Source organism: Athene noctua, chromosome 1, assembly GCF_965140245.1.
Source record: "Athene noctua chromosome 1, bAthNoc1.hap1.1, whole genome shotgun sequence".
Lineage (NCBI taxonomy): Eukaryota > Metazoa > Chordata > Aves > Strigiformes > Strigidae > Athene > Athene noctua.
This window is the reverse complement of record NC_134037.1, coordinates 95,438,409-95,462,665: the sequence shown is the minus strand read 5'-3', so window position 1 is coordinate 95,462,665 and position 24,257 is coordinate 95,438,409. Positions and strand designations below refer to the sequence as shown.

The following is a 24,257-nucleotide window of genomic DNA, read 5'->3' as shown; positions in this document are numbered from 1 at the left end:
GGGTGTAAACAGTCATAAAATCATGACTGTGCCTACTATTCACTTTTCATGGATATAAATAATTTTGCAAGATGCAAAATGATTACAAGCAAGCTTGAGTCTTCAAAAAAGAAATCCATACTACTTAGTTTTAGTTTTTTATAGCTGTAAACAGTACCTAAAAGTGTATAGGTGGGATATTGCCTACAATAAAATATATCCTTATGCTCATTATATAGACTTAAAAAGAAAAAAAAAAAGGGGGGGTATGTCAAGGATATTTTGTGTCATAGTCACAGGACAATCAGAAAATCAGACCGATACTGCATTTGCATCACTGCATGAGGAAATGACATAAATATTAGGATCTATAACTGCCCTCCAATAGGGAGTTCTTTCTAGAAAGAAGTGAAGTCACCAAAAGTGGACCCAAAGGTCACAGCACATTTCCAACGTCCATCCAGCTCATGCACATTGAGTTTACCCTCCCTTGTCCCTGATGACAGAGAGTTCAGAAAAGCACACATAAGCATCTGTGCCTACCTGGCTTAGGGCCAATCTCATCATAGCTCTTATATGTGCTAAAGCAGCCATCCATAGGGGCTGTTCTGCCTTACACTAACAGTTGCCCAGAAAGAGATGAGTTTGCTCCCTCTATAGTTATTACTTATTCAGTCTTTTCTATGTATTTGTTTTTTCTCTCATCTCTTGCTCATAGATTTGAGCACAGATTTTTGGCTATTCCAGAGCTCCACATTGCATGCTGAAGCCTCTTCTGTCTTCTTCATCATTGAATCTTAAAATCTTACAGCCTGCCTGGAAGCAATCCCCTTATGTCCCTCTCTCACTAAGGGCTAGAGTAAGAGCACACTTGCAGTTATACATTTGATATGCGATGTTTATGTGTGACGCCTCTCCACTCTTCTGTACCACATTTCACACAGACAAGCATTCTCTCCTAGAACACTTCTTGTTCTGACACAGCAGCATCATGATCACTCTACTGCCATTCTACAGGCTCTTTATTACTCGTCAAAAGACAGGTTATTTTGCTGCTCTCAAGAATGAAGTTCAAAGGTATATTCACTGAAAGCCATTAACTGGGAGACAAGATGTTTTAGAATGTTTACTTTTCCCAGACATACGCCACTTCCTAAAATACTCTGAAGGGCAGAGGTACATAGACATTAACATTCTACCCCCACCATGCACTCCTCTGACAGTGATTTCCAAAATGGTTGTTACTTCACTTCAACGTAGAAAAACATTCTGAAAGAGAAGTTATGAAAGGGAAAGTAATACCCTTTGCTGCATTAGTTTTCCCTGCTACAATCCTAGAGCGAGAAGAAAGATAGATAAAAAATGGGAATATGCAGAACACAAAGAATTGAAGAATTTCTTTTATAAACAAGAAACCTTTATAGCTTCTTCAGGTCCCCTGCATACTTCCGATCACAAGATACATTGCAATAGTACCATGGCAGTAGATTTTTTTTTTTAGTGCTTGTAGTCGTATATGAATGCCTGATTTAGGCATTACAAACAGAAGTATTTTTCAGACGGATATGTAGAACTCCATGTAAGAACCTTACTGATATCAGCTATAACTTATCTTAAAGCAAGTTAAAAAGGCACCATATATTTTGATCCTATAGAGAGAACTGAAGTAATCTTTATCTCTTGTCAATGTATTTTGTAGCTTGTATGAATGCCTGCAGAAAAGTAAAGAATAAGAAAAAAAAAATCTAAAAATCAATATTAAGATACTAAGGCATGTCATTCAGCACCTCAAAGACATAATTTCTGTCACTTTTAATTAGCAGATCTAGCAACAAGTTGCTCAAGTAGATGACATGCCCACTTTGTCAAAGCTAAACTGAGGTCTTCTTGTAGAACCACAGTTTTATATGAAAAGACATTATCTACGTGTGGTGCTCTACCAAGGATACCCCAGATGGATTCTGAGAGAAGACCCAAAATGTTAAGCATTCAGAAATAATTGTAACTGTCACTGGATCTTTTTTTTCCTCATCTGCCTCTCAAGATTTTTCACCCAAAGTGACAAAGCAGAAAAGAGGTTACTTCTATCTTTCAAAATATGTTGCTTGTATAGATAGTACAGTGGTGACAAGCACACTTTCAGTGTGCTCAAACCAGGGACTTTTCTTGAAATCAGTATTGATCAAGGTATTTTTTACAGTTTTGCTGCTTTACAAGCGTCTTGAATTGTCCCAGACATTGTTATATACAGCAAAAACATTTCAACAAGGAGATGAAAAAAGCGACATTATCTCAGTTGAGTTTAATAACATAAAATTTAAATCCCATATCAGGATAATCTCCCAACAAACTGAAAAAATTTTCAAGGTTAAACTTTTAACTTTCTAAATCTTTTTGACATTAAGTGATGAAAGACTAAGAATTACAAGATGAATGTGTGAGATAATAGATAAGTAATAAATAAACCCTTTTTGAGAAAGTTCCTTAGGCTGCAGAAAACAGTTGCGCAAATTTGGAGTCAGAGATAACCAGTATTTTTGTGATTTTGTAATAGATCTTTTCGATGCAAGTGAAACTATTTAGAATATTTTCTAGCTGGCATGATTATGGTCCATAAACTGACAGATATGATTTTCTGAGCATCAGTTATACAAAGATGCTGCACTAAAAGATGTACATGTCAGGTCATGATCACTTTCTTTTGAAGACCATGTAAGGAATTAGCGATAATATGCAAGAGGCTAGGAAAATCTACATGTCAAACTTCTTGACAGTGCTACAGCTACTTAGGTTACTACTTTTAAATTGTTGTTGAAAATAGAAGAACTGGGGAAAGAATACACACACACACCCCCTCCTCTCAGAAATCTACAAGGCTCTCAAATTTTATCCCCATCTCAAGCAGGACTAATGATAAATTCTGATTTCTAGAACTGGCAACAGATCTATGCAGAAAAATCTGCATGATGTGAAAATATTGAGGATCATTTACTTCTCTACAGTCCACTCTAATTCAGCAAAGAGTTCATGAATAAAATAAATATATACACATACTTATAGATACTATTCTTCTATTCATGTCAAGTGTACCATTATTAATCATTGTCTACATCCTTCTACATTTGGCTGAAAAATCTTATCACGTAGAATTTTTTTTTCTGTTAGATTAATATACAATACCTTTTCCCATAAAGACCAAGTTTCCTAAGCTGTTCAGTTGCCTTCACAGATTTACACAGGCATGTCTAGATGCAAACTGGAGAAAACTCGAAAAGTATTCTGAACCTGTTAAGTACTAATCTAATATACTCTCTGGCCCTTTTCAGGTTCTACTTTCTATTATAAATGTTAAAATGGAAATATTAAAGTTTAATATAATGCAGAGATGATTAAGATGGCAGCTTATTTGAGGCATTCTTGTAAGAAAATCATTGTGAGCTGGTGAGAGCTGGAGTGCTTGGAAATGGTCCTCATATGCTACCAGTTTTGGACTATGGACCCAGCAGAACTGATTTTAAGTGATCACTGATTAAAAAGTCTAACATTAAAAACATAAATAATTTGAGACCATACCTGGAAATATATATTTATCCCTATACTGCTTACCAATTTGCATACGTTGAGCTTGTTCATTAATACTCTCTAACTTTTCAGTATAAACCTCTTTGTAGCCTTTGATGAAAGAGAGATAGGATTTAGGTGTTACATAAGTTCTTCTTCGATACCTAAAATATAGCATATTGGTAACATCAATTTACTACACATTTTTGATATGTGCAGCCATTTGATTACTTCCAATGAAACAGAAGATTATGTAAATCAAGCCTTTAATTCAGACAAAATCAAATTTCTCCATAATGCAAACCCTTATTTCCAATTACATTGGTTTTGTTCACAAAAGCAATGTTAAAGATTGTTGAATAGTTGGAATGAATATAATAAATTTGAAATATAATAATCATTTTTCATGGCCTTTGCATGTATTAATATAGCAGATTTATTTTTGTATTAGCCTTAAAAGACACTTATTCATTCACATAACACAAGTTCAAAAAACATTAACAGTAGCAACTTCTGGGATTAATTATTGCATTTGTATAAAACATTACCTTTGGAAATAATTCTCACAGCTTTCTGAAACTATATCATGAAAAAGGACCATGGTTTCCACTACTTGTGTTTTAACTGATGGAGAGCAGACCATATTAAATTCTGAAAGAAAATAACTGGCTACAGCTACAAGAGCTTCCTTGGGCCATCGACTGAACCAATCCATGGTGCACCCTGATATAAGACCAGGAAATTTCAAAGAACGTGAACGGAACTTCTCACCAACCTAAAAAGAGTAACACTGTTAATTTACGAGATGATACTTAATTAGGTCGATCAAAATGTTTAATTCATATAAACAACTAAATAGACTTTTTTTCTTGCTAATTTTCTGCATAGAAAACCCTGCAGTTTTTTCCTGTATAGAAGTATTTTGCTAAATTTCCAGCATTCAATATTTTAAAATATTTGAAGAAAAAAATTCATGACAGATACAAATGTTTCTTAATATTTTAAAACTTCAATTAACATTTTAATTACCATTAAATTATTGGTTTCAAGTAACAAGCAAGAATTTCACAAAGATTCACACATTGATTTGTGTTAGGAAAGCATATGCCAGAAGGAAAAAAAAAAAATTAACACATAAGGAATGATTTAATTTTTAAGTATTTTTCTTCTAAGTTTTGCCAACTGTACTATTACTTTTATTATCTCAGAAATTACAACCAGACTTGAGTAATCTTTTTATGCATCTTTAAACACCATTAAAAATATAAAGCTTGAATAATCCTGTCACATCTTATAGGATAGTTTGCTATTGAAAGTAACAAAGATGGACATGAAGAAAAAACTTACTGGAGAAAAGCAGAGGACAACATGCAAGTTCTTCTTTGCCCGAGTTAAAAAGTATTCATAAAGATTATCAAAGGTAGGAGAACACTGAGGAATCTCTTTTTTCATCACAGGTATTAGTGCTTGGGTGATTTCATCCAGTTCATCACGAGCAAATAAATTAGAAATCTTTTTATAAAATGAAAATTGATAAGAAAATAAATTCCACGAATGTAATTATTATAAATATTTGGCTGTTTACATCTGTCTCTCTCTCTCTCTGAATATATACAGTTTAGATAGACTAAACCCCAAATTTGTCCCTGATTTTGATTTATGTAATTCCATTAAAAATTAGAAAGTCTAATTCAGGAAGAGTACAGATCTTGACTGGCCAGTGAGTTCTCATTTAATAAAGGCTACTGAAATACCCACCACAGCTCCTTATCTTTTCCTGACTTACACTGAAATAGAGATAAAGCAACTCCATACCAAGAGCACTCCTTATTTTAAAAGTTGCCATATTTTAAAGTTAATCATTATTGATTCTACAATTTATTACCAAAATAAACAAACTAGGGAGTACAAATTCTGCATTTGCCTGCTTCTAAAGCATATGGCACGTCATGTTAAAAGTCTTACCTCCCCTGAAGACAGCAGAGTATTTATATATTCCAAAAATGACTCCTCCTTTATTTCATTATCAGTGAAAATAAAAGTGATGCCTTGCCCTTCTGATCCAGCTGTTCTATACAACAATTTTAAATCATCTGACAGATTGGTTACATTATAGGATCTAGGAAGAATAAGAAACATTACCTGTTACTTCAAAACAACTCAGAATACCACTATTTTCAGATTAAAGTGTTTTATAAATGATAGTGCATAGTGCAAACATCCTTTGTAAAAATACATATTTTGGCTCAAGGATAGCTAACACATGGTCCAGCTTTTTCAGATCAAACAATTCAATCTTATATACAAACAAGATAAGAATTTATTTTTTTCCACATTTTTAAATGGTGACAAAATTAAATAAATAAAAAAGGCTTTTAAAAATATAAGGTTATGACTATGTAAATGAAAAGCAATAGCGTAACTTGGATTTAGATATTTCTTTAATTTCTTACCTAGTTAAAGTGATCTGAAATATTTTATAGCCAGCAATAAATGAGGCCAACCTTGAAAGACTTTGTTTTCCAGAACCACCAACTCCAACAAGTAAAGCATTTCCATATTCTGTCCGAATTATCCGGGAAATCTATATTGGAAAAAATGAAAGAAAAGCACATTAATAAATTTAACTTAAAACATTAGGTAGCAAAACTTGAAATCTGTTATACTCCCCACTTTTTTACTGGAGTACAAGGTAAAGATTATTAAAAGGATACTTGCAGAACATTTTTCCTCTCAAAAGAACACTTGTATGTTCTTTAGGAATTTTGTGCAGCTAATGAAAAAGTTGCATGTAAGAAGATGGTTATAACCAGTTACATATAGGAATTAAATATATAAAGGGAGACATTTTGAGCTCTATTTTATGTTGACAGTATTATCCTGAATGTGCTTAAAAATACTTACATAAACATTCGCTAGAATAAGAAACATACTACATTCCTAATTTTAAGAGTCTGAAAGACTTGGACACATTTAAAATATCATTTAGTTATCTTCTGTTTTATCTACCTTCCACATTTCCTTTGAGACAGTTCTCTTAACAATGCTCCCAGATACAAAAGCTGGATTGCAAATTTACTATGTTATTGCTTTTTTACAAAGCTCCTGTATATACATCACATCTTCCTTGGTTTTATTATATGTTAGTGCATTATTACTTTTAAGATGCTACAGTTTGCTTTGGCTCTTGTGGAAATTATGTATTTACATCAAGGCTTTGAATTCTATTTTTTCCTTCAAAGAAATTTTTGGTTTTATGGACAGTTACCCCTGAGACTATCCAGATTAATTTCACACTTACACTTCTATTTTAATATAGTTATAAGGGTGACTAAATTTACTGTCACCATAATGACAGCAGGGGTCTTTTCTACTACTAGGGGTCTACTACCTAACTAGATATCCCAGATATTACTGGTCAAAATTTGACAATGGACATGGAGTTTCAGAGGCTTTCAAAGTATTTGGAAATTCAGCTAGGAACACATGAACTGTATTTTAAAATAAAATTATTATCTTCTGTTTAAACACAAATCAAACAAAATAATTTACTTCACTTGAGACCAACTACAGAAGAACCAACCATCTCCTGTTTTGGTTTCACTGTGTCTTTCAGTAAACAGAGCATCCTGAGCTGATTAACACAACTTCTTATACCTGAGGCACGGCTTCAAACAAATCTTGTGTTTAGCCTTTCTCTTCCCCCATGAATCGGATTCTGACTTCAGATAAATTCTCTCCTTATATCTTCCTTTCTGAATAGGGGTTCAGCTGGTTGTAAACTGAGACTTTACCCTATACACTGATTCTACTGCAGTCTTGATTTATATTTTTTTCCATGTCTCTCATCTAATCAGCTTCTACCTCATGTTGTTTTGGTCACTTGTCAGGTACAGATACCTTTGAAGTGTCCTGTGAATTCCTTGTCATTAAAAATCATTCTATATACAAAATATAAATGTGCCTCTTTATGACCTCACCTTTCATATTGAGGTAAATCTTCATACATCTGAATACACAGAAGCTTAAACAATGTATAAAATAAGGTGTTTATTACAAAACTTGCAAACAGGTAAAATGACTGTAGCTCTTTCCTAGTTCATGAAAATGACTAGGCAAAGATGGCAAGCAAGTTTGGGGGTAAGTGTAGCTTTTCAGAATATGCCCTCTAAGCATAGCTTGCCCAAATCAGGAACACTGTTGCAATAGTGAAACTAATAAATAAGTAACAAATCCCAAACCTTAATAAGATGTGTCATTGCATCCTTAAAAAACACCAGATCAAGAAATGATCCTCTAATACGTTCATTGTATTGTGTCTGATACATTTGCAATTTTTCACAAAGAAATTCAAAGCTTGGAATCTGAAAAAAAACCAAACAAACAAACAACCCAACACCAACCCATCAGAAACAATACTAGCATGGCCCTTCAGAATTTAAAACTGTGCTGACATTTTAACACAAACTTGAGTTCATATATTGGCCACGTGTAATGAGATTCTTTTGTTAATTCACTACAGTGATTGCAGTGTTTAAGCAGAAACTTTCTGCTAATAGTGGGGAAAAAAAGGAGCAAGTAAAATAGGAACAAAGAAACCACATTTATATGACATTATTAACTTAACAACACTAAAATTATTTATTGTGTACTAACCAGAGAAATCTAGATATATCTTCACAAAAATGTGGTAGGTATTCAACAAAACTTCTGTATGATATGAGTTCAGCAATATAACCATACTTAATAATTAAAGGAAAAATACAGTGCCTAGTATTTTAGGTGTAAAATAAAATACCTCCTCATAAATTTTTGGTGCTTCAAACACAAAATCTTCTGGTTCATCACCAGTTGGTTCAGGCATCTCCCGTAAAAAGTCTACAAAATATGGTTCAGCTTGGAGACCTTCTGTTAAATCTGTATCCACATGTTTCTCAATAGCTTTAGTAATAGTTTTATCAAACCAGGCTGTATCTTCAGGAGTAATAAATCTAAAAATCACGGATTAGTACAATTTGTAAAAAAAAAAAAAAAAATTAAAATAAATGGATTAGGCAATGTTCACAGAAATTAAATGCTTCCATACTCTAAAGCATAATAGTCAATCACGTAAAACACAAAACCAACTTGACTTTCCAAGTTCCGCATAGAACTAGGCAATGACAGACCATTTAACTTCTCAGATTAAAAAGGTTGAATGATTTCCCAAATAACCATTGCTAAGTGACCCTTATCATCTTTCAACCTGCAGCAGAATAGCATAATTTATGTTATTATATAATAGTACTGCTTATGAAACTGCAATGAGATAAGGAATAGTGACAGGAAGCCAGTATATGTCACTACAACCTGCTTTAATTCTCAATCCCGTCTACACTGAAATCCATAATTAACAGAGGGGGATATACAGGGCGGGAGGAGTAATGTAGATTGAATTAAAGCAGTCTGCAAACACAAATACTAGTGACTACATTTTATTGTTTAAACAACTCTATCTGCTTCCCTTGACAGGTTTAAGATGGTTTTAATACAGATCATGATCTTTAACTGCTCTGATTATCTGTGGCTATAATTATCTGAAAAGCAATCAAGAATGATAGTAGTAACTCATAAACATAAAAGGCAAGAACCACCTCGACCGCAGAAAAAGGGAATGCCAACTGAAGAACTCTGGTATGGAAACAGCCTAGATATACATTATATACTTCTTTATTGTTAGAGGTTCTTAGTGATGACATTATAATGCTAACCACTATGGAATATAAAAGCAGCATGGAAGAGACTGCAATGCTACATTCTCTCTCTCTCTAATATATAACGTATTCGTACAAATACATATCTTCCATGTATTTTTAGATTCCCCATAACAAATTAAAAATTATGAGAACATTTCAGTAAATGTCAGTGATATTGCTCCTAAATTTAAAGAAGAAAATAATACACTCAAAGTTGTATGATATTTTTGCATCAGTGGGTATGATCCTAACTTCAAATTCAAATCAAAGGTTTTTCTCCTTTTTATAACAACAGCACTCTATTGCACATATAAATGCATATACATCACTTTAAAGTAATCGGTAAATTTGTATAATATATGGTAGTTCAGGCATTTAGAAATATCAGTGCTGTTCAACTTTGTAGTGGAATTACACTCGGTAGGATTTCTCAGATTATAGAGAAGTAATTGTTAAAGTCAGCAGAAAATTCTGGCTTTCATTTTTATATTCTTGACAACTGATGGATAAGATTTCCTTTTAGATTTCCTGCAAGTATTTTCTGAACTCATCATATTTATCTAAGGAGAGAGGGGAAAGTGAGCAGGATTTTCAAATTAGAGTTCCTCTGGGATAGTGAAAATGGTCATAATAGCAATCTTTACTTCCTTGGCTATTAACTCAAGTTCGTTAATGCATCTTCCTGGGAAAATGAGAAGGCATCTGCCAGCTGTTTCAGAGCTCTCATGGAAGAAAATGAGTGATTCTAGAAGATACAGATAGACATGGTAAACAAAAGTGTTTGACAATTGCATATGTTTTGTTTTAACTGCTTTGAACATTTACCTGAAACAGGAGGCAGTTGTTTCCACCAGTTTTGGAAATGTGTAATTCATCTCCAAATTCTACATACCTTGCTTTGTTTCTGTTTCAACTAAGCACTTGCTAAAGTCCACATACCAATGTATACTTAGGAGGATTTCACTTTGTTCCTTATCTTTTGGAAAGGGAGATGAAACTCCTTATGAATCTTTTATAGCTTTGCTTTTTATATTATGTTGACCAGGTTACTAGAAGAGCGATTAAGCCTGACTGTACTTGAATACAATGCAATCGTTACGTATACATCTTGCATTCTACCATGCCAAATCATCGGCACCAGACTGCACTTATGTAGTTAGTATCTTAAAATAGATAAATTCCATTTTAGACTTCTGCAACTATGTTGAATATTGAAAAAATTCTGGTCATAGCACTTGCCATTTCAAGGCCTTTAGGTCTAATTAAAAGCAAAAGTAATATTATATGCCTTCTTGTGTCCATGGCAAAACATTTTTCATTCCTTTCACTTTATGATAGCTTTATAAAGTAAATGCAGTGTAATAAAATACACATACATATTTTTAAGAGTCAACATTTAACTTTAATGCTTTAATTATAAAGCATTAATTTTATAAAAAATTATGAAAGCCCTTCCTCAGGAATCAGAATAAGAAATAATTATGTTTGCGAAAATCCACAATAGTGGTGTGTATATGTTGTTTTTTTAATTACAGCTACAGTACTACATCTAGAATTTCACAAGAATTTTAAAGACTGTAAACACAAAAATATTACTGGACCTTATGACAGAGCTCATAACTGTAGACAGTTTTATGACTATTTTAAAGGAGATTTAGAGGAGATGGGTAATTTTTTAATCATAGGCATACAACACTTTCCTGTGAGGAGATCAAAGCAATTTTTAATTATTCTCTGTATTAATTTAGGACACTGTACAATGTTGTTGTTTTTTTTTTTTTTTTTACAGAGGAACTGGCTCAGTGTAGCCAAAGATAAGTGCAAAAAAATGTAGAACATAGAATAAACATATATTTTGAAGGTGCCCATCCCATTATTGGGCTAATCTATCAGTACATAGCATGACATTTGTTGGGATAATACCCCAATGCAGACTGCATGTAAAATAAGACAATTTTTTTTCATATTGGCCTAATAAGGTTTATCCCAGTAAGAAGTCTTACACATGTATGAGCATAAATGAAGTAAATGGCTAAACCTACTAAATATAAAATGCTGGAGTTATTATACCTGTCAGCAATTACTCTGGTACATTCATGTTTAAAAAGCCTTAGAAGGACAGTGCTGCTGGTACATTCTGCTGCCTTTATAGTTAACATTCCTTGCCAAATTCTAGAAAGGTCTCGAAGGTTGAAGATATAGTGGAATTTAGATGGAGTAGGCAGCATTTTTGTCTAAAGAAAAGTATTTTTTTCAAAATCAGTAACAATTAGAAGGAAATAAGAATAATATAAATTATAAATGTATAATTAACACACATAAAATATAAAAATAACAAAACTACTCATTTTCACACAAAATACTGTGGACAAACTCTAAGAAATAATCAAAAAAAATCTCATTTCTTTGGGAGAAGGATTACTAAATGTAAAACCCCAGCTCTTATAATAATTATTTCATACAATGCACTTCATTCTATAAATCAAAAACTACAATTTATAAAGAATTTCACTCCCTGTTCCTTAGCTCTAGTGATTAAAGCTTTGAGTAACATGAATAAAACTATAGGAATTAATGGACTGATATTTCCATTAATCCTGTATTTCTTGTATACTGAAATTTGATAGTTACCAGATTGTATCTCCAAAACTTTTTTAGCCCATCTTTCTTCTGTTATTTTCTTGTTAATAGATATGTTCTTAAGGAATATGTGCCTAAATTACACTAATAGGCACTCTGTTCAGACTGATTGTGATAAAACTTGCCCTGTAATTTATACCTTTGTCCACTGCCACAATATTCTGCCTGTTGGGACCAATTTTTTCACCATATCACAAACTTCAGGGTTGAATTTTCTACAAGAATGAAAGTATCCACAGCCAATAATACCTGAAAAGATAAAATTGTAGGCTATAATAAGGTAGGTTGTGGACAAGACATATAAGTACTTATTTAAAACATTAATTTGCCTTTAACTTACAGATGAAAGAATTTTTTCTCTCTTGTCCATGGCTTTTCTGAACCAGTGTAGAAACAACTGGCACAAAGTGCAGCCATTTAACATTATACTATACTGACAAGGTTAACTTCAGCAACAGAGGGCATTTCAGATAGTGCAGAGGTGGAATGGTAACCTACGTAGTAATAGCAGTGCTCATATTGTTCCAGGAAGTGCCATTATTTTCTTATTAATTATTTGCTTGTCCAAAATTAGAAAGACAAACATTCAAATGGGTTAATTTATCTTCCACAGCACTATTTTTGTTGTAATACAGCTTCAGCTGTTTTGCTGGAAGTAGTATGAATTTGCATGACGAAAGTGAGAAAGAGAACATACTTTTATACATTTTAAGTCAATTATGAAAAAATAAAAAGGATACAAAAACAAGAGAAAGAAGTACCAAAAATTTTGTCGATGGATGCATTGGATGGCAATGTACAATTGAATACACAGAACTGTCTTTTTAAACGCTGGGGAATATCATTACGGCCTCCTCCAGGATGTATCATTGCTGCTATTAATTGTATATCTACAATTGTAGTGAAGTCTCCAGGTTTATCCAAGCTGTACATTCCTTTCATTTCCATCATCTGACGAACGATTTCATTTGTTATCTGTAAGTTTATGTAACTTGTACAAATTAGAAGTTCAAACAAGAAAAAAAGAAAATATACCCTGATAATTTAATTTCTTCTTGTAACTCTACCACCAATCCCTAGAGAGAATTATTCGCTCTAATCTAAACTCAGATTAAATTATCTTCCTTGGTCATATGGAGATCTTGGTTTACATGATTTTAAACAGCAGGGAAATTCTTTCAGATCTGTACTACCATATAATATCAACAAAATGTGTTTGTATTTTTTAACTAAACCAGTTAAGGCAATGAACTGGAAAAATTTTGGTTTGTTCCATATTTTGCTGCTGGACATTCAGCTCCAGATGTTCAAACTATGCTTTTCAGTTCTCCCTTGGGCTTTCTTTGAATCAAAACAACTAATTCTTTTTTTGAAACAGGAAGCTGTTTATTCTGAAAAGGTCATTCACTCCACATTCTACTCTGCAGAACCTGTATGGATCGGGAGGCGCCAATTTGGCCCCATAGCAACTGCTCCAACGATATTCAGCAAGATTTATGTGCTCCCATACCCCAAGCACTGATCACAAAACATCATCCCATTAAAAATATTTCAGCAGTGTCTTGGGGCCATAATGGAAGACCTAGTGGAGGTCCCTCCATAATGGAGATCCTTCCTGTTACCGAACGCTGCCTGGGCCTGTGAGGGGTTTTCCTCAAACACAACCATCTATGTTCTAGACTGTGGTCAAGAAACTCAGTCCTATGGGTTATTTGATGTTAGGTTCAATTAAAAAAAAAATTTTAAATTCTCTCAAGTGAGAGCAAATGATGTAAACCAAAGAACTGATACATATTGCCATTTAGGTAGAAGGCCAGGTTGTACTTCAGAGACACTAAAAACATATGCTTGGCTTCCATTTTGACAAAACAGCTTTCGAAAGTGAAGAGGAGGAACTATTCAGTCTACACAGACTCACTTATATCCATATCGTTGCTTAAATACATGCCCAAGCCCAGACTCCCGACCCAACCTACTATCCACACTGTTACCAAACCAGCTCAATGCTATGAGTAGCCTTAACCTAAACTTTAGCCTGATAGAAGCCAGAGAGCCTGAGCACAGTGTGCGCAAAAGCGCACAGAGGCCCCATTATTTCTCATTTGTTATTTACTCTGATCAATTTAAAAAAAGGCATGGTCTTGGTCTTTATATTAGAATAGACATTCCAGAAGACCTAGCATCCTGTGCTATAAATACTCCAGACGTACTATGGAGAGGATCCGTGAGACACTTTTGCCTGATTTTGGGTCTTTAGAGGCATATGAATGTTACACACCCGAATTGTAGATGGGCTCATCAAACACTAAAAATCTTTAATTCAGTTTGCAAACCAATGTGTTGCCCTTGAATTTAGACACATCCTTTATTACTTTTTCCAAAATATCACGCTTTCATTTTGCAGAAAGTTTGTTTACTGGTGCTCTCAGTTAATGGCAATCTTGAAATTAATAATACAGTACTTTAGTACAGTGATGCTTTTTATTTTACTTAGTGTTACATAAATATAATACAGTGAAGATAATGTAAAGTGTTCCCTTTTTTTTCTTCATTGGTATACCATAATTAGCATTTCCAATTATTAATAGTTAATTAAAACATTGAGGAAGTCCACTGATTCCTTTGTATATTAAAAAAAAACAACAAACAAACCACAATTTGAGAATAAATTGTGCTTGTAAAAAAAGTTTACCTGATCTCCCCATTCATTGACAAATGGCATATTGATATCATCAATAAAAACAGTCATTTTCTTGCCTCCAGGAGGTCCATAAGTACTTCCAATGCGTTTGTCCACATAACTCTCTATCGACCTCTAAAAATTAAAGAAAGTTCTTGTTTTACATCTGAAGCAACAGTATCTAAAAGGTATTGTTAAAAAATATGTTACTTATTGCTTTCTGCTACAGCACTTATCCAGCAATTTCCTCTTTTTGTTAGTAGTTTCATCTTTGATTCATCATTAAGGAACCTTATTATTCTCTTCATCACACTCCATGCAATTCCCTGTCCTTAAGACTATGTCCTGCAACTCACCTCTGGCTATCAGAGAAGTTTTTAAAATGTTCAAACTTGGAAATTATTCTTTCATTATCAGCATTGATGCCAATTATTACCATGAAGTCACCAAACTAAAATAACATTAATTTTAGTATGATGAATTATGTCTGCATGAAATATTACAACTTCTTGTGAACTGTATTCCAGTCTTCAAACACATCAAGACTGGTGCAAGAGAAACTGCTAAGAGAAAAGAAAATGGATAGATCAAAAGATCACAAGTAGTGAATTCTGTTGCATTCTTGCTTCTTAAATCAGTAAGAGATAGTGGGAAGATAGCACACATAATTTGAAAAATTAAGGATTAAACAAAAGTATATTAATTATGAGCAAGGTAGAATACTGGCAAGCAGAAATAGTATTTTCATTATATACAGTATAATTGTAATAAATACTGGACTTAGAAAGCCATTTAAGAACCTCCCTTCCAAAGGGTAGCTCTGCTGATGAATGGAGTCTGTTTTCAGAGAGTCTGTCACTTGTTGTCTGAAAATGATGACTGCTTTGGATTTCCCCTAGCTAAGTTCAGTTGTTTTATATTTGCAATACAACTGCAGACCATATAGAGGCAACATAGATTACTTTTACAATGATTTCCAAGATGTTTTATAAGCTAAATAATGCAGTATTTTTACATTTTGGTGGCAATAATCTTTTAAGACTGAGTGCATTACTAAATAAGAAGCAGAATGCAATAGACAAATAAGACACTGATATGTAATGTATCTTCAAAGTTCTACAGCTCTACAGTCTTTCTAAAGGTACCCAGAACATAAAAAATGGCAGAACAAGATGGTAGCAGATGTTGTCCTTGGACAAATAATTTTTTTAGTTTTACAAGCATAAATGTCATGTGCTGTCATAAAGATAGACATATTAATAGAATTTTTGAAACAGAAAACAGATAAAAGTTTTGTCCAAAGTTGTCCCATTTTTTCACAGAAGAAAATAATTAGCTGAATGTTATAAGATAAACACATAAAGAACATTATTAGCATTAATGTGTCACTTTAGAGATATTCAATTAAGGTGAAAAAGAGAAATTACTAAGAGAAAGAACATATTACATATGAAATCAAGAACTTTGTAGCACATCTAACACATTCAAAATCACCCAATCTTTCAAATCTTCTCAGAATGACGACTCAAAATTTAAACTTTGAGTGTCGCTCTTTCAAGTGTTTAAAAGCAGTTCAACTGTTTTTCTGCTACATCTCTCCTTGGATATCAGCAGAGTGAGCTATGTATTCAGCTAGCTAGCTGAGAAGAAAGAGCATATCTTCTAAGGTACTACAGGATTGCAGCAGAGACAAGACACTGTAAGTTCCTTTCACAGATTGTCTGTACCAGAGATGAGGAAGTCTGGGTTTTGTTTGCGAGACAATAATGTTCTAGGGACCCATAATATGCTAAACAAAGGACACTGAGACAGAGATACTAACTGTTCAATTAATCTTGCATGCATGAAAGGATGCCTGACATGATTCTGTCTCAGTTTGATATAAACTGTGGCCAGAGATCTTATGCACAACATAAAAGTTAAGCAGACATTCTTTGAGTCTGGAATTTAAAAAAAAAATAGATGTTTAAGCCATTATTTTTCATCATTTTATCATTTAACAAAAATTAAAATTATATTTATAAACTAAAGAATCAGGAAAAAAATGAAGAAGTATAACCAAAAATTTTCATTAATCTAAAATGAAAAGGAAAGATCTTCAGCAAAAAATGGATCCTTAGAATTCCCTAATGAAAAAAGCATGCAGCAAGTCCGAATATATGTATCCCTATCTGAGTGACATGTACTTTATTCCGATCTGCAAAAATGATTTTTTATGGAATTTTTTGAGGTGTTTAAGTGACTTCGAGGAAAAAGATCCTTTAGACTTTATTTCTAAATCATCATCATCAGAATTAAATACCCTTTGAAAACTTAGCAAGGAAATTATATGCAAGAATTGCTTTAAATCTATATTTTTACCTGAAACATAAATGGTTCTGTGGCAGATGAAAAGTTTAAACATTTTGACAAATACTCTTCTGGGTCATATTTCTTAACATATGCCTTAATCATGACAGTCTTTGCAGTCCCCTGTTCTCCTGTGAGCAAAACTGCCTGTAATAGATATTTAAATCGCATAAGTAATATCAAAACTTAAAATTAAATACACTTAACAGACCTGTTTTAGAGAAAGGCATAGTTTCTGTGTCTACTTTTGAATGATAATATATCTTGGTAAGTTTTTCCCGTGTCTCTGTGTGCAGTGACACAGTATGTGTGTTTTATTGCACCCAGATTCTCCAAGAAAATTATTTATAGAGTCAAAAGAGAACAGATGAAGTGAGAATGTACTAGAGGGTTCTCTTGCAGTTGCTTAACTTCTTCCTCTTTCCAACACTTTCACCGCAGCAGTCTCCTGGACAACCATAAGAAGGCTTTCTTTATAATGGAAAGTAGTCTTTGCCATCTAATTTAAATATAAAATTTCTGCTTTTGGTTTGGCCATAGGTATCCTTTGTGACACCTGCTTGCAATAGAAGGATAGTTCCTTCTTCCCAGCACTGTCCTTAAAGCCACAATACAGTTTAGATTAGATTTAGCTATATCCCCTCTCAAGCATATTACTAAAAGAGATACACTAAAGGTCTGTAGAGACATGATGTAACAATAATTACAAATAAGAATAACAGATACTGAACTGTGTACGGAAGTCTTAACTGACCCAGCAATGATTTGTAGTAAATGTTAGTAGATGTGGGAAACAATCAGACTGTTGCTTTCCACCTCTGGAAATGTAGTCCTTTTTGAAGCTCCTCTTATATTTCCATTTATTGTGCAAAATACCTGATCCTATCCTCATCTCGAAACTGAATGTATGAGAAGATACATAAAATTGATTTGCAGTGAGCATTGTACTGTTGACATCCCCTGTTAGACAGGCCAGTGAAACTGGCAGGAAATGAAGCAATTTACCAGTGAAACTCTGATACATATTTTATGTTCCACTCATAAAAAGAACTGAGAACAGCAACACAGGCAAATCACCTGTTTTCAAAGCAGGCAGTTATTCTTGAACTTTCCTCAAACAAACACCATCCTTCCTTTAAGGAACACTGGTTCCTATCCACACCTTCTCATCTCCTAAATTGGAATTTTAAGTCTGTAGCCCAGGTTTCCCAGCCTAATTATGCTGACATAAACCGATTTGGCAAGAAAGGCCTTCTGGATCCTTAAAAATGTGTGCTCTGAAAGCAGTACATTTTGCAGAACTAGAACCAAACTTGACCTGTGCTTTTTGTTCTGAATTTCATCAACAGCCTGTCATGGACATGCTTGATTCTTTCTCTGAATAGCCATAGAGGAATAGGAAACCAAACCAATGCAATTTTTTCAGAATACTTTTAACAATAAGGTGATTGATGTTGCATAGGGCTTTTAGATGACTTACATCAAGCTTTGTCAAAATAGATTTGGGCTAAGCATGTTCACAGAATTGTCAGGAAATCTTTGATTTTTTCCCAAAATTTTTCTCCTTACTGACTATTATTGAAAACAAACTCCCTTTTGATAAGAATATGATTGTTCTGTCTCCTTATCACAGCAGTATTTACAACAGCAGCATTTGATGCTTCTAATAAGGTACTTTTGGCTCTTACAAATAATACTATCTTAATGTACGTCTCACTATACATTTTTTTTGTTTTTCAAAGCATTTTTACTCCTCTCTGATGACTTATTCAAATTAAAGGTGCGGAAAATTCTTGTTTCAAGCTGATATTTTGATGGCAAGTATTTTTTCAGACATGTAATAATCCTCCAATTTTTTTTTCTAGCTCAGATTTTCATCCTAGTTATGCTTTTGACAGATGGTATTATCATCACTATTATATCCACTCCGTGAAAGGAATTCAATCAGTTTCCAAAAGGAAATTTGTATGATTTTATGATTGTAAGCATTGAAGTTGATAATGTAGGAGATCTGAAATGCTCAAATACTCCTGACTGATTTGCTCCTGCTTTAAATTAATGCTCTCCAACAGATAGCCACAATGATACTGCACACTCTCATTCTTCACCCTGTTTTTGACATCCAAGTGATCAGTTGATCATGATAACACAGATGATAGTAATAAACTCACAGAACCTACAAGTCAGACCTGTAAAACACTGCTTTGGTTTCATCTAGTATATGTAATTCAGCTGTAGCTGTGTCCTTGTTTCATCTGGGATAGAGTTAATTTTCTTCCTAGTAGCTGGTACAGTGCTGGTTTTGGATTCAGTGTGAGAATAATGTTGATAACACACTGATGGTTTAGTTGTTGCTAAGTAGCGCTTATCTTCAGTTAAGGATTTTTCAGTTTCCCATGCTCTGCCAGCAACAGGTGCACAAATAGCTGGGAGGGGCACGGCCAGGACAGCTGATCTGAACTAGCCAAAGGGATATTCCCTATTATAGAACATCACACAGTATATAAACTGGGTGAAGTTGTCTGGGAGGGGCCATTTGCTGCTCAGGCATCAGTCAGTGGGTGGTGAGCAATTGCATTGTGCATCATTTGTCTTTTCTTGGGTTTTATTTCTCTCTCTCTTTTCTATTATATTCCTTTACTATTAATATATTCTTTTATTATTGTTATTATTACATTTTTTTAGTTATTAAACTGTTCTTATCTCAACCAATGAGTTTTACTTTTTTTTTTTAATTCGCCTCCCCATCCCACTTGGAGGGAGGAGGACTGAGAGAGCAGCTGCATGGTCCTTAGTTGCTGGTTGGGGTTAAACCATGACAAGCTGGAAAGAAAGTTCATGCTGCTGTGATCTGATCCAGGGGAGTAAAAAAAAAAAAAAAAAAAAAAAAAAAATTTCTCTATCACAGTTCAATATGTGATTAAATCAAGCCTTAGCAAATAAAAAATGCTTGAAAACATAGCAAGATGACTGCTTCCATGGAGGCAAACATTCTGCTCAACATATCCCATTGCACACTGAATTCTGAAACTTTTCAGATGAAGAGAGGAAGATATAAACTGTACACCACAGAAACACTGAATTGTGGAAAATATCAGGTTTCAGAGGTTCTTTCTGGAAGACCTAAATGTTTGCTATTTCTATTGCAATGATGGCCAAAAGAATGTACCTGGAAATATAATCATCTCCCAAGGCATTAATGTAGAAAGATTAATTATTTGTTTCCAAATAGAAGATTTTTCATGTTTTCATAATTTGTGGCAGATACATCAAAGGCACAGCCACATTATGGCCTCTGGAACAGTTTCATCAAACTTAGTCAACAGGTTTTCTGTCCAAATCTCAGAATCTTACAGAAAAAACAGATTCCAGAAATGGTTCCTGCACTTGTGGTATTTCTAGTACTGGCTCGAGCTACTAAAAAGGGAGTACATTGACTTATATATATTTTACAAGTTGACACAGATTTCCATATGAAGTTGCTAGGGTTATTAAGAGCATTGTGATAAAGCAAATTATGTATTTTTCAGATCTTCTTCTGTTTGAAAATAGGCCTATATATTTTTTAATAATTATTGCTTAATAGAGCCTGAGTCAACAGCCGTGACACCAGGTTGGTCCTTATTGATTAAAGCTGTATGAGGAGTGTTCTCTCCTTTTCCATACCTGTGGCTACTGCTATTAACTACCGCTTTCTTAATGAAAAAAAAAAGTCTAGGAATTTCAGTTTTTTGGTGAACTGTTTTGTGAAATTTATTATTCTTGTTTCCAAATTCAAGAAAGCACAAATCAGAAAAATGAATATGGTGTAAGGAGTAAGAACAATGTTTTATGCCTTTCTCTGAAAAAAATTATAGGTTGTTGGAGTTAAACTTTTATGAAAAAAAAAAAAAAAGATAATTTAAATGTTTTGCCTGTGCACAGAAATTAGTACAGAGGATTCATATTAAGACAATAAAAACAGAGCAATATGTAAATAATGATATACCTGGCAAGCAATGACTACAGACAGAGAATATGAAGGATTATTGCAGCCACCAATTACTTTATAAGTAGGTTTCTATTTATTTCAAATAGTAGGCATATAGTTAAATAAGTAATCCTGTACTTACTTTCTGTTGTTTTGCAATTGTGTTTATCAAAAACTGAGTTCTGACATTGTCAACATTTGGAACCAGAATAGATGCATAATCTGGGACGTTATCTGTTGGATAAACATATTGCTGAATTCTTTTACTCCAGTGCTCCCAGTCACCTGAAATGACAATAAAAGAGGGAAATATCTCACCATATTTGATCATGTTTACATTTTGTTAGTACCCAAGAAAAAAATTAATCCTAGACATTGTGGGTGAACTACTATGAAGTATAAAAAGGAATAATATTTTTCAAATCTGGCTAAAATGCATGTATCAAAGCACTTTCTTAGTCATGAGCTCTAATTAGTCTACAGTCCTACTAAATATACACTTATTTCTTAATTTTATATATAGCTATCTAAATAAAAACCCAAAAGAATGTTTACCTAAAAACTTATTCTCGCACTGCTGGTGAAAAATTATAGAACGTGGGAATATGGATTGCATATGTGTACACTAAATCAACATTGCTAGAACAAAAAACTGAATTTGGATACAAGATAAATAGATGTATTCGTGTGAAAATTTACTAAGAAAGAACATCAAGTTCTTTCTGAAACTGGTTGTGTGTGTGTTATTCCAACTATAAGTTCACTGTGGAAAATATCACATTATTCAAAATATTAATATTCACAATATTCAAAATATCACATCATTATATTTTGGTAAACTTTAAGATTTATTTATCACGGATTATCAAATATGATTATGGATAAATAATAAGTGGAATTTTAAAAATACTAGCTGTGAGGAAATGAAATGTAAAATTAATATTATTTTAGACTAAACCAGCCTAAGCATAAATTGTCTAAAAATTGTAGGCTGATTAAGTTAATAGAAATCTGTAAGAATGAAATTAAAAACAGATTAAGATGTTACCAATGAGCACTCTATCCCTTGTTTCTGACTTCTCACTTCTGCAGAGGCACTGCATACAGAATCTGTGTTACTACTATACTGTCCTCAAAAATCTCTGCTCATATATTGTATAATTAAGGATCAAAGGACTAATATTATAAAATATATAATTATACAAAGGATTGTATAGTAAGGACTAAAGGAGTAATTTTAAATTTCAAAGAAGCTATACTCAGTTTTAAAATGCTAGTATAAAGAAGGTTAGTGATTTTTCTTACCATAATCAGTAACATAAAACTCATACATCGTTTCACTGCTGCCAGGGGAGATTTCTGGTAAGTCTAAATTGTTATCATGAGCTCTAATGAAGGCTTCAAGTTTATCTCTACTGTCCAACTCCAGAAGTGCACCTAAACTCCACATTATTGCAAAGCAGAACAATTTATGCAGATGAAATATAGTTGATAAACCACCTTCTTCCTTCGATGGAATCAAACCCTCCAGAAGATTAATAGACTGAAATATTTCAAAATATTATGCATTAAGAAAATATTCTATAATCACTTTTCATTTTTATACTTATATGCACATAGATTATTTATATGTATTCAAACTTTAAATCATAATTTGAAAACCATTATAAGTTACCAAAGAATACCAAAAAATTCAGAACTACAAACCCAAGAAAATAGATTAAAGATACCTACATAAAACAGGATAAAATTTTCAAAATTACTTAAGTAATTTGATGATCAACTATCTTTTAAAATTATGCCTATATAATAAATGCCATTTAAGAGCTAGGGTAACAGAACAGTTTTTTAAGCGATTTTATAGTCTCTAGTGGGATATTCAGAACCAGGCTGACCTGGCCATTTCTTTCCATCTTTAAGCATGGAAGAATTTTCAGCATCTATCTGATGTATCTATCTAGTTACAGTCAGTTAATGCATCTATCCCATTAACATCTAATTTGTGTTTTTAAAAAATAGATCTTATGATTGCTTCATTCTGTTTCTAAGGACCTAGATTCCAGATTCCAGAAATCTTGTAACTTGCTATCTACAATTCTGTGATGTCGCTGATGCTGTTTTACTTTCTTAGATAACATCACTCATATTCCCTTTCTACATAAGGCAGTCAAGCACATTTTTGCAAAATATGTTTTTTTAACAGTGAAGCATATTTTCAGTCAGCTCTTGGAATTAGTATTCTTTATGCTGTCTTGGATCTCATACCTGAAGTGGGAATTAATACAGTAGCACATAATTTTAATGCAGCCTAAAGGACATGAATAGTTAGAATACTTTTGATAACTTTAAAACTCAGTTTAAAAAAAAGATTAGTCAGTATTAATTACACTTCATAACTTTAAAATGATGTCATTTTTCTTTGGAAGAGAATCAGTTTATCTAATTATTTCCAGGACAAGCTGTGTCCCTGTTTATCTCAACAAAATATTTTTGTACCCGCAAATACAAGCTCAAGCTCAAAATTTCCAATGATGCTCTGGGTCATAGGAATATTCTGTAACAAGTTTTTGAAGAAAGAAAACAGAAAAAAATTAAACTGACATAAAAACACACAAATGGTTGCAACAAATCAGACGAAAACTTCAGCTTGCCCAGCATTTCATCTGCAATAGTGACCAAAGGTGGCCACTTAGAGAAGAGTAAAAACAAAGAAAAAACTCTCTTGGCTTGTGGTGGTATTGAAGGTGGTACTTCCTGCTGGTACTCTCTTCAGCTTGGGGCTTTCTGACCCAAATACACTTTTTCTGGGTTTAGCTATGAAAAATTCATAGAGCTATTTAGCTCTATGAATTTTTCCACACTGAAAATATCAAGACTGGTCTTGAACCTACATAAACTTTTATTGTCTATAGCACCCTTTGGCAAGATGTTCCATAGGTGTGCTATTCACCACACTGAACAGTTTGTTTTTCCCCTAAGTGAACCCCTTCATACTTATCTTCACTGAATTTCATTTTCCATTTTATTACCTATTTATTTAGTCTCATAAAGTCTGTCTACAGTTCTTCATGGTTAGCTGGTTTGTCCTTACTATGCTGAATAATTTAGTATCATCAGTAAACTTCTTCACCTAAAACTTTTCCAAATTGTTTATGAACATTTTGAACACCACTGGTCCTAGCAAATGTACCTCAGGATGAGTTCCTAAGAGCTGATATTCCAGTCACACATTTCCTATCTTCTAATCAGTTATTTATCTAGAAATGAATCTCCTATCTTCTGCTATGACTGCTTAGCTTCCATGTAAATCCCTGGTAAAGAACTTTGTCCCTTCATGCAGACC

The 24,257-nt window shown here is 33.3% G+C and overlaps 1 protein-coding gene across 1 annotated transcript in view; it reads right to left on the bottom strand.

Moving 5' to 3' along the window:
* DNAH8 (dynein axonemal heavy chain 8) overlaps nt 1-24,257 on the bottom strand; it is a 151,391-nt gene that overhangs the window by 44,790 nt on the left and 82,344 nt on the right. Inside the window, exons 52-65 of the mRNA XM_074925831.1 lie at nt 22,220-22,457; nt 21,057-21,199; nt 16,957-17,091; nt 14,608-14,730; nt 12,677-12,890; nt 12,055-12,164; nt 11,346-11,509; nt 8,339-8,531; nt 7,782-7,904; nt 5,994-6,124; nt 5,506-5,659; nt 4,888-5,052; nt 4,089-4,315; nt 3,586-3,704 (exon numbers count right to left, since the gene is read on the bottom strand). Coding sequence (XP_074781932.1) covers nt 3,586-3,704; nt 4,089-4,315; nt 4,888-5,052; nt 5,506-5,659; nt 5,994-6,124; nt 7,782-7,904; nt 8,339-8,531; nt 11,346-11,509; nt 12,055-12,164; nt 12,677-12,890; nt 14,608-14,730; nt 16,957-17,091; nt 21,057-21,199; nt 22,220-22,457 — 2,239 coding nt within the window. The remainder of the gene's footprint in view (nt 1-3,585; nt 3,705-4,088; nt 4,316-4,887; nt 5,053-5,505; nt 5,660-5,993; nt 6,125-7,781; nt 7,905-8,338; nt 8,532-11,345; nt 11,510-12,054; nt 12,165-12,676; nt 12,891-14,607; nt 14,731-16,956; nt 17,092-21,056; nt 21,200-22,219; nt 22,458-24,257) is intronic.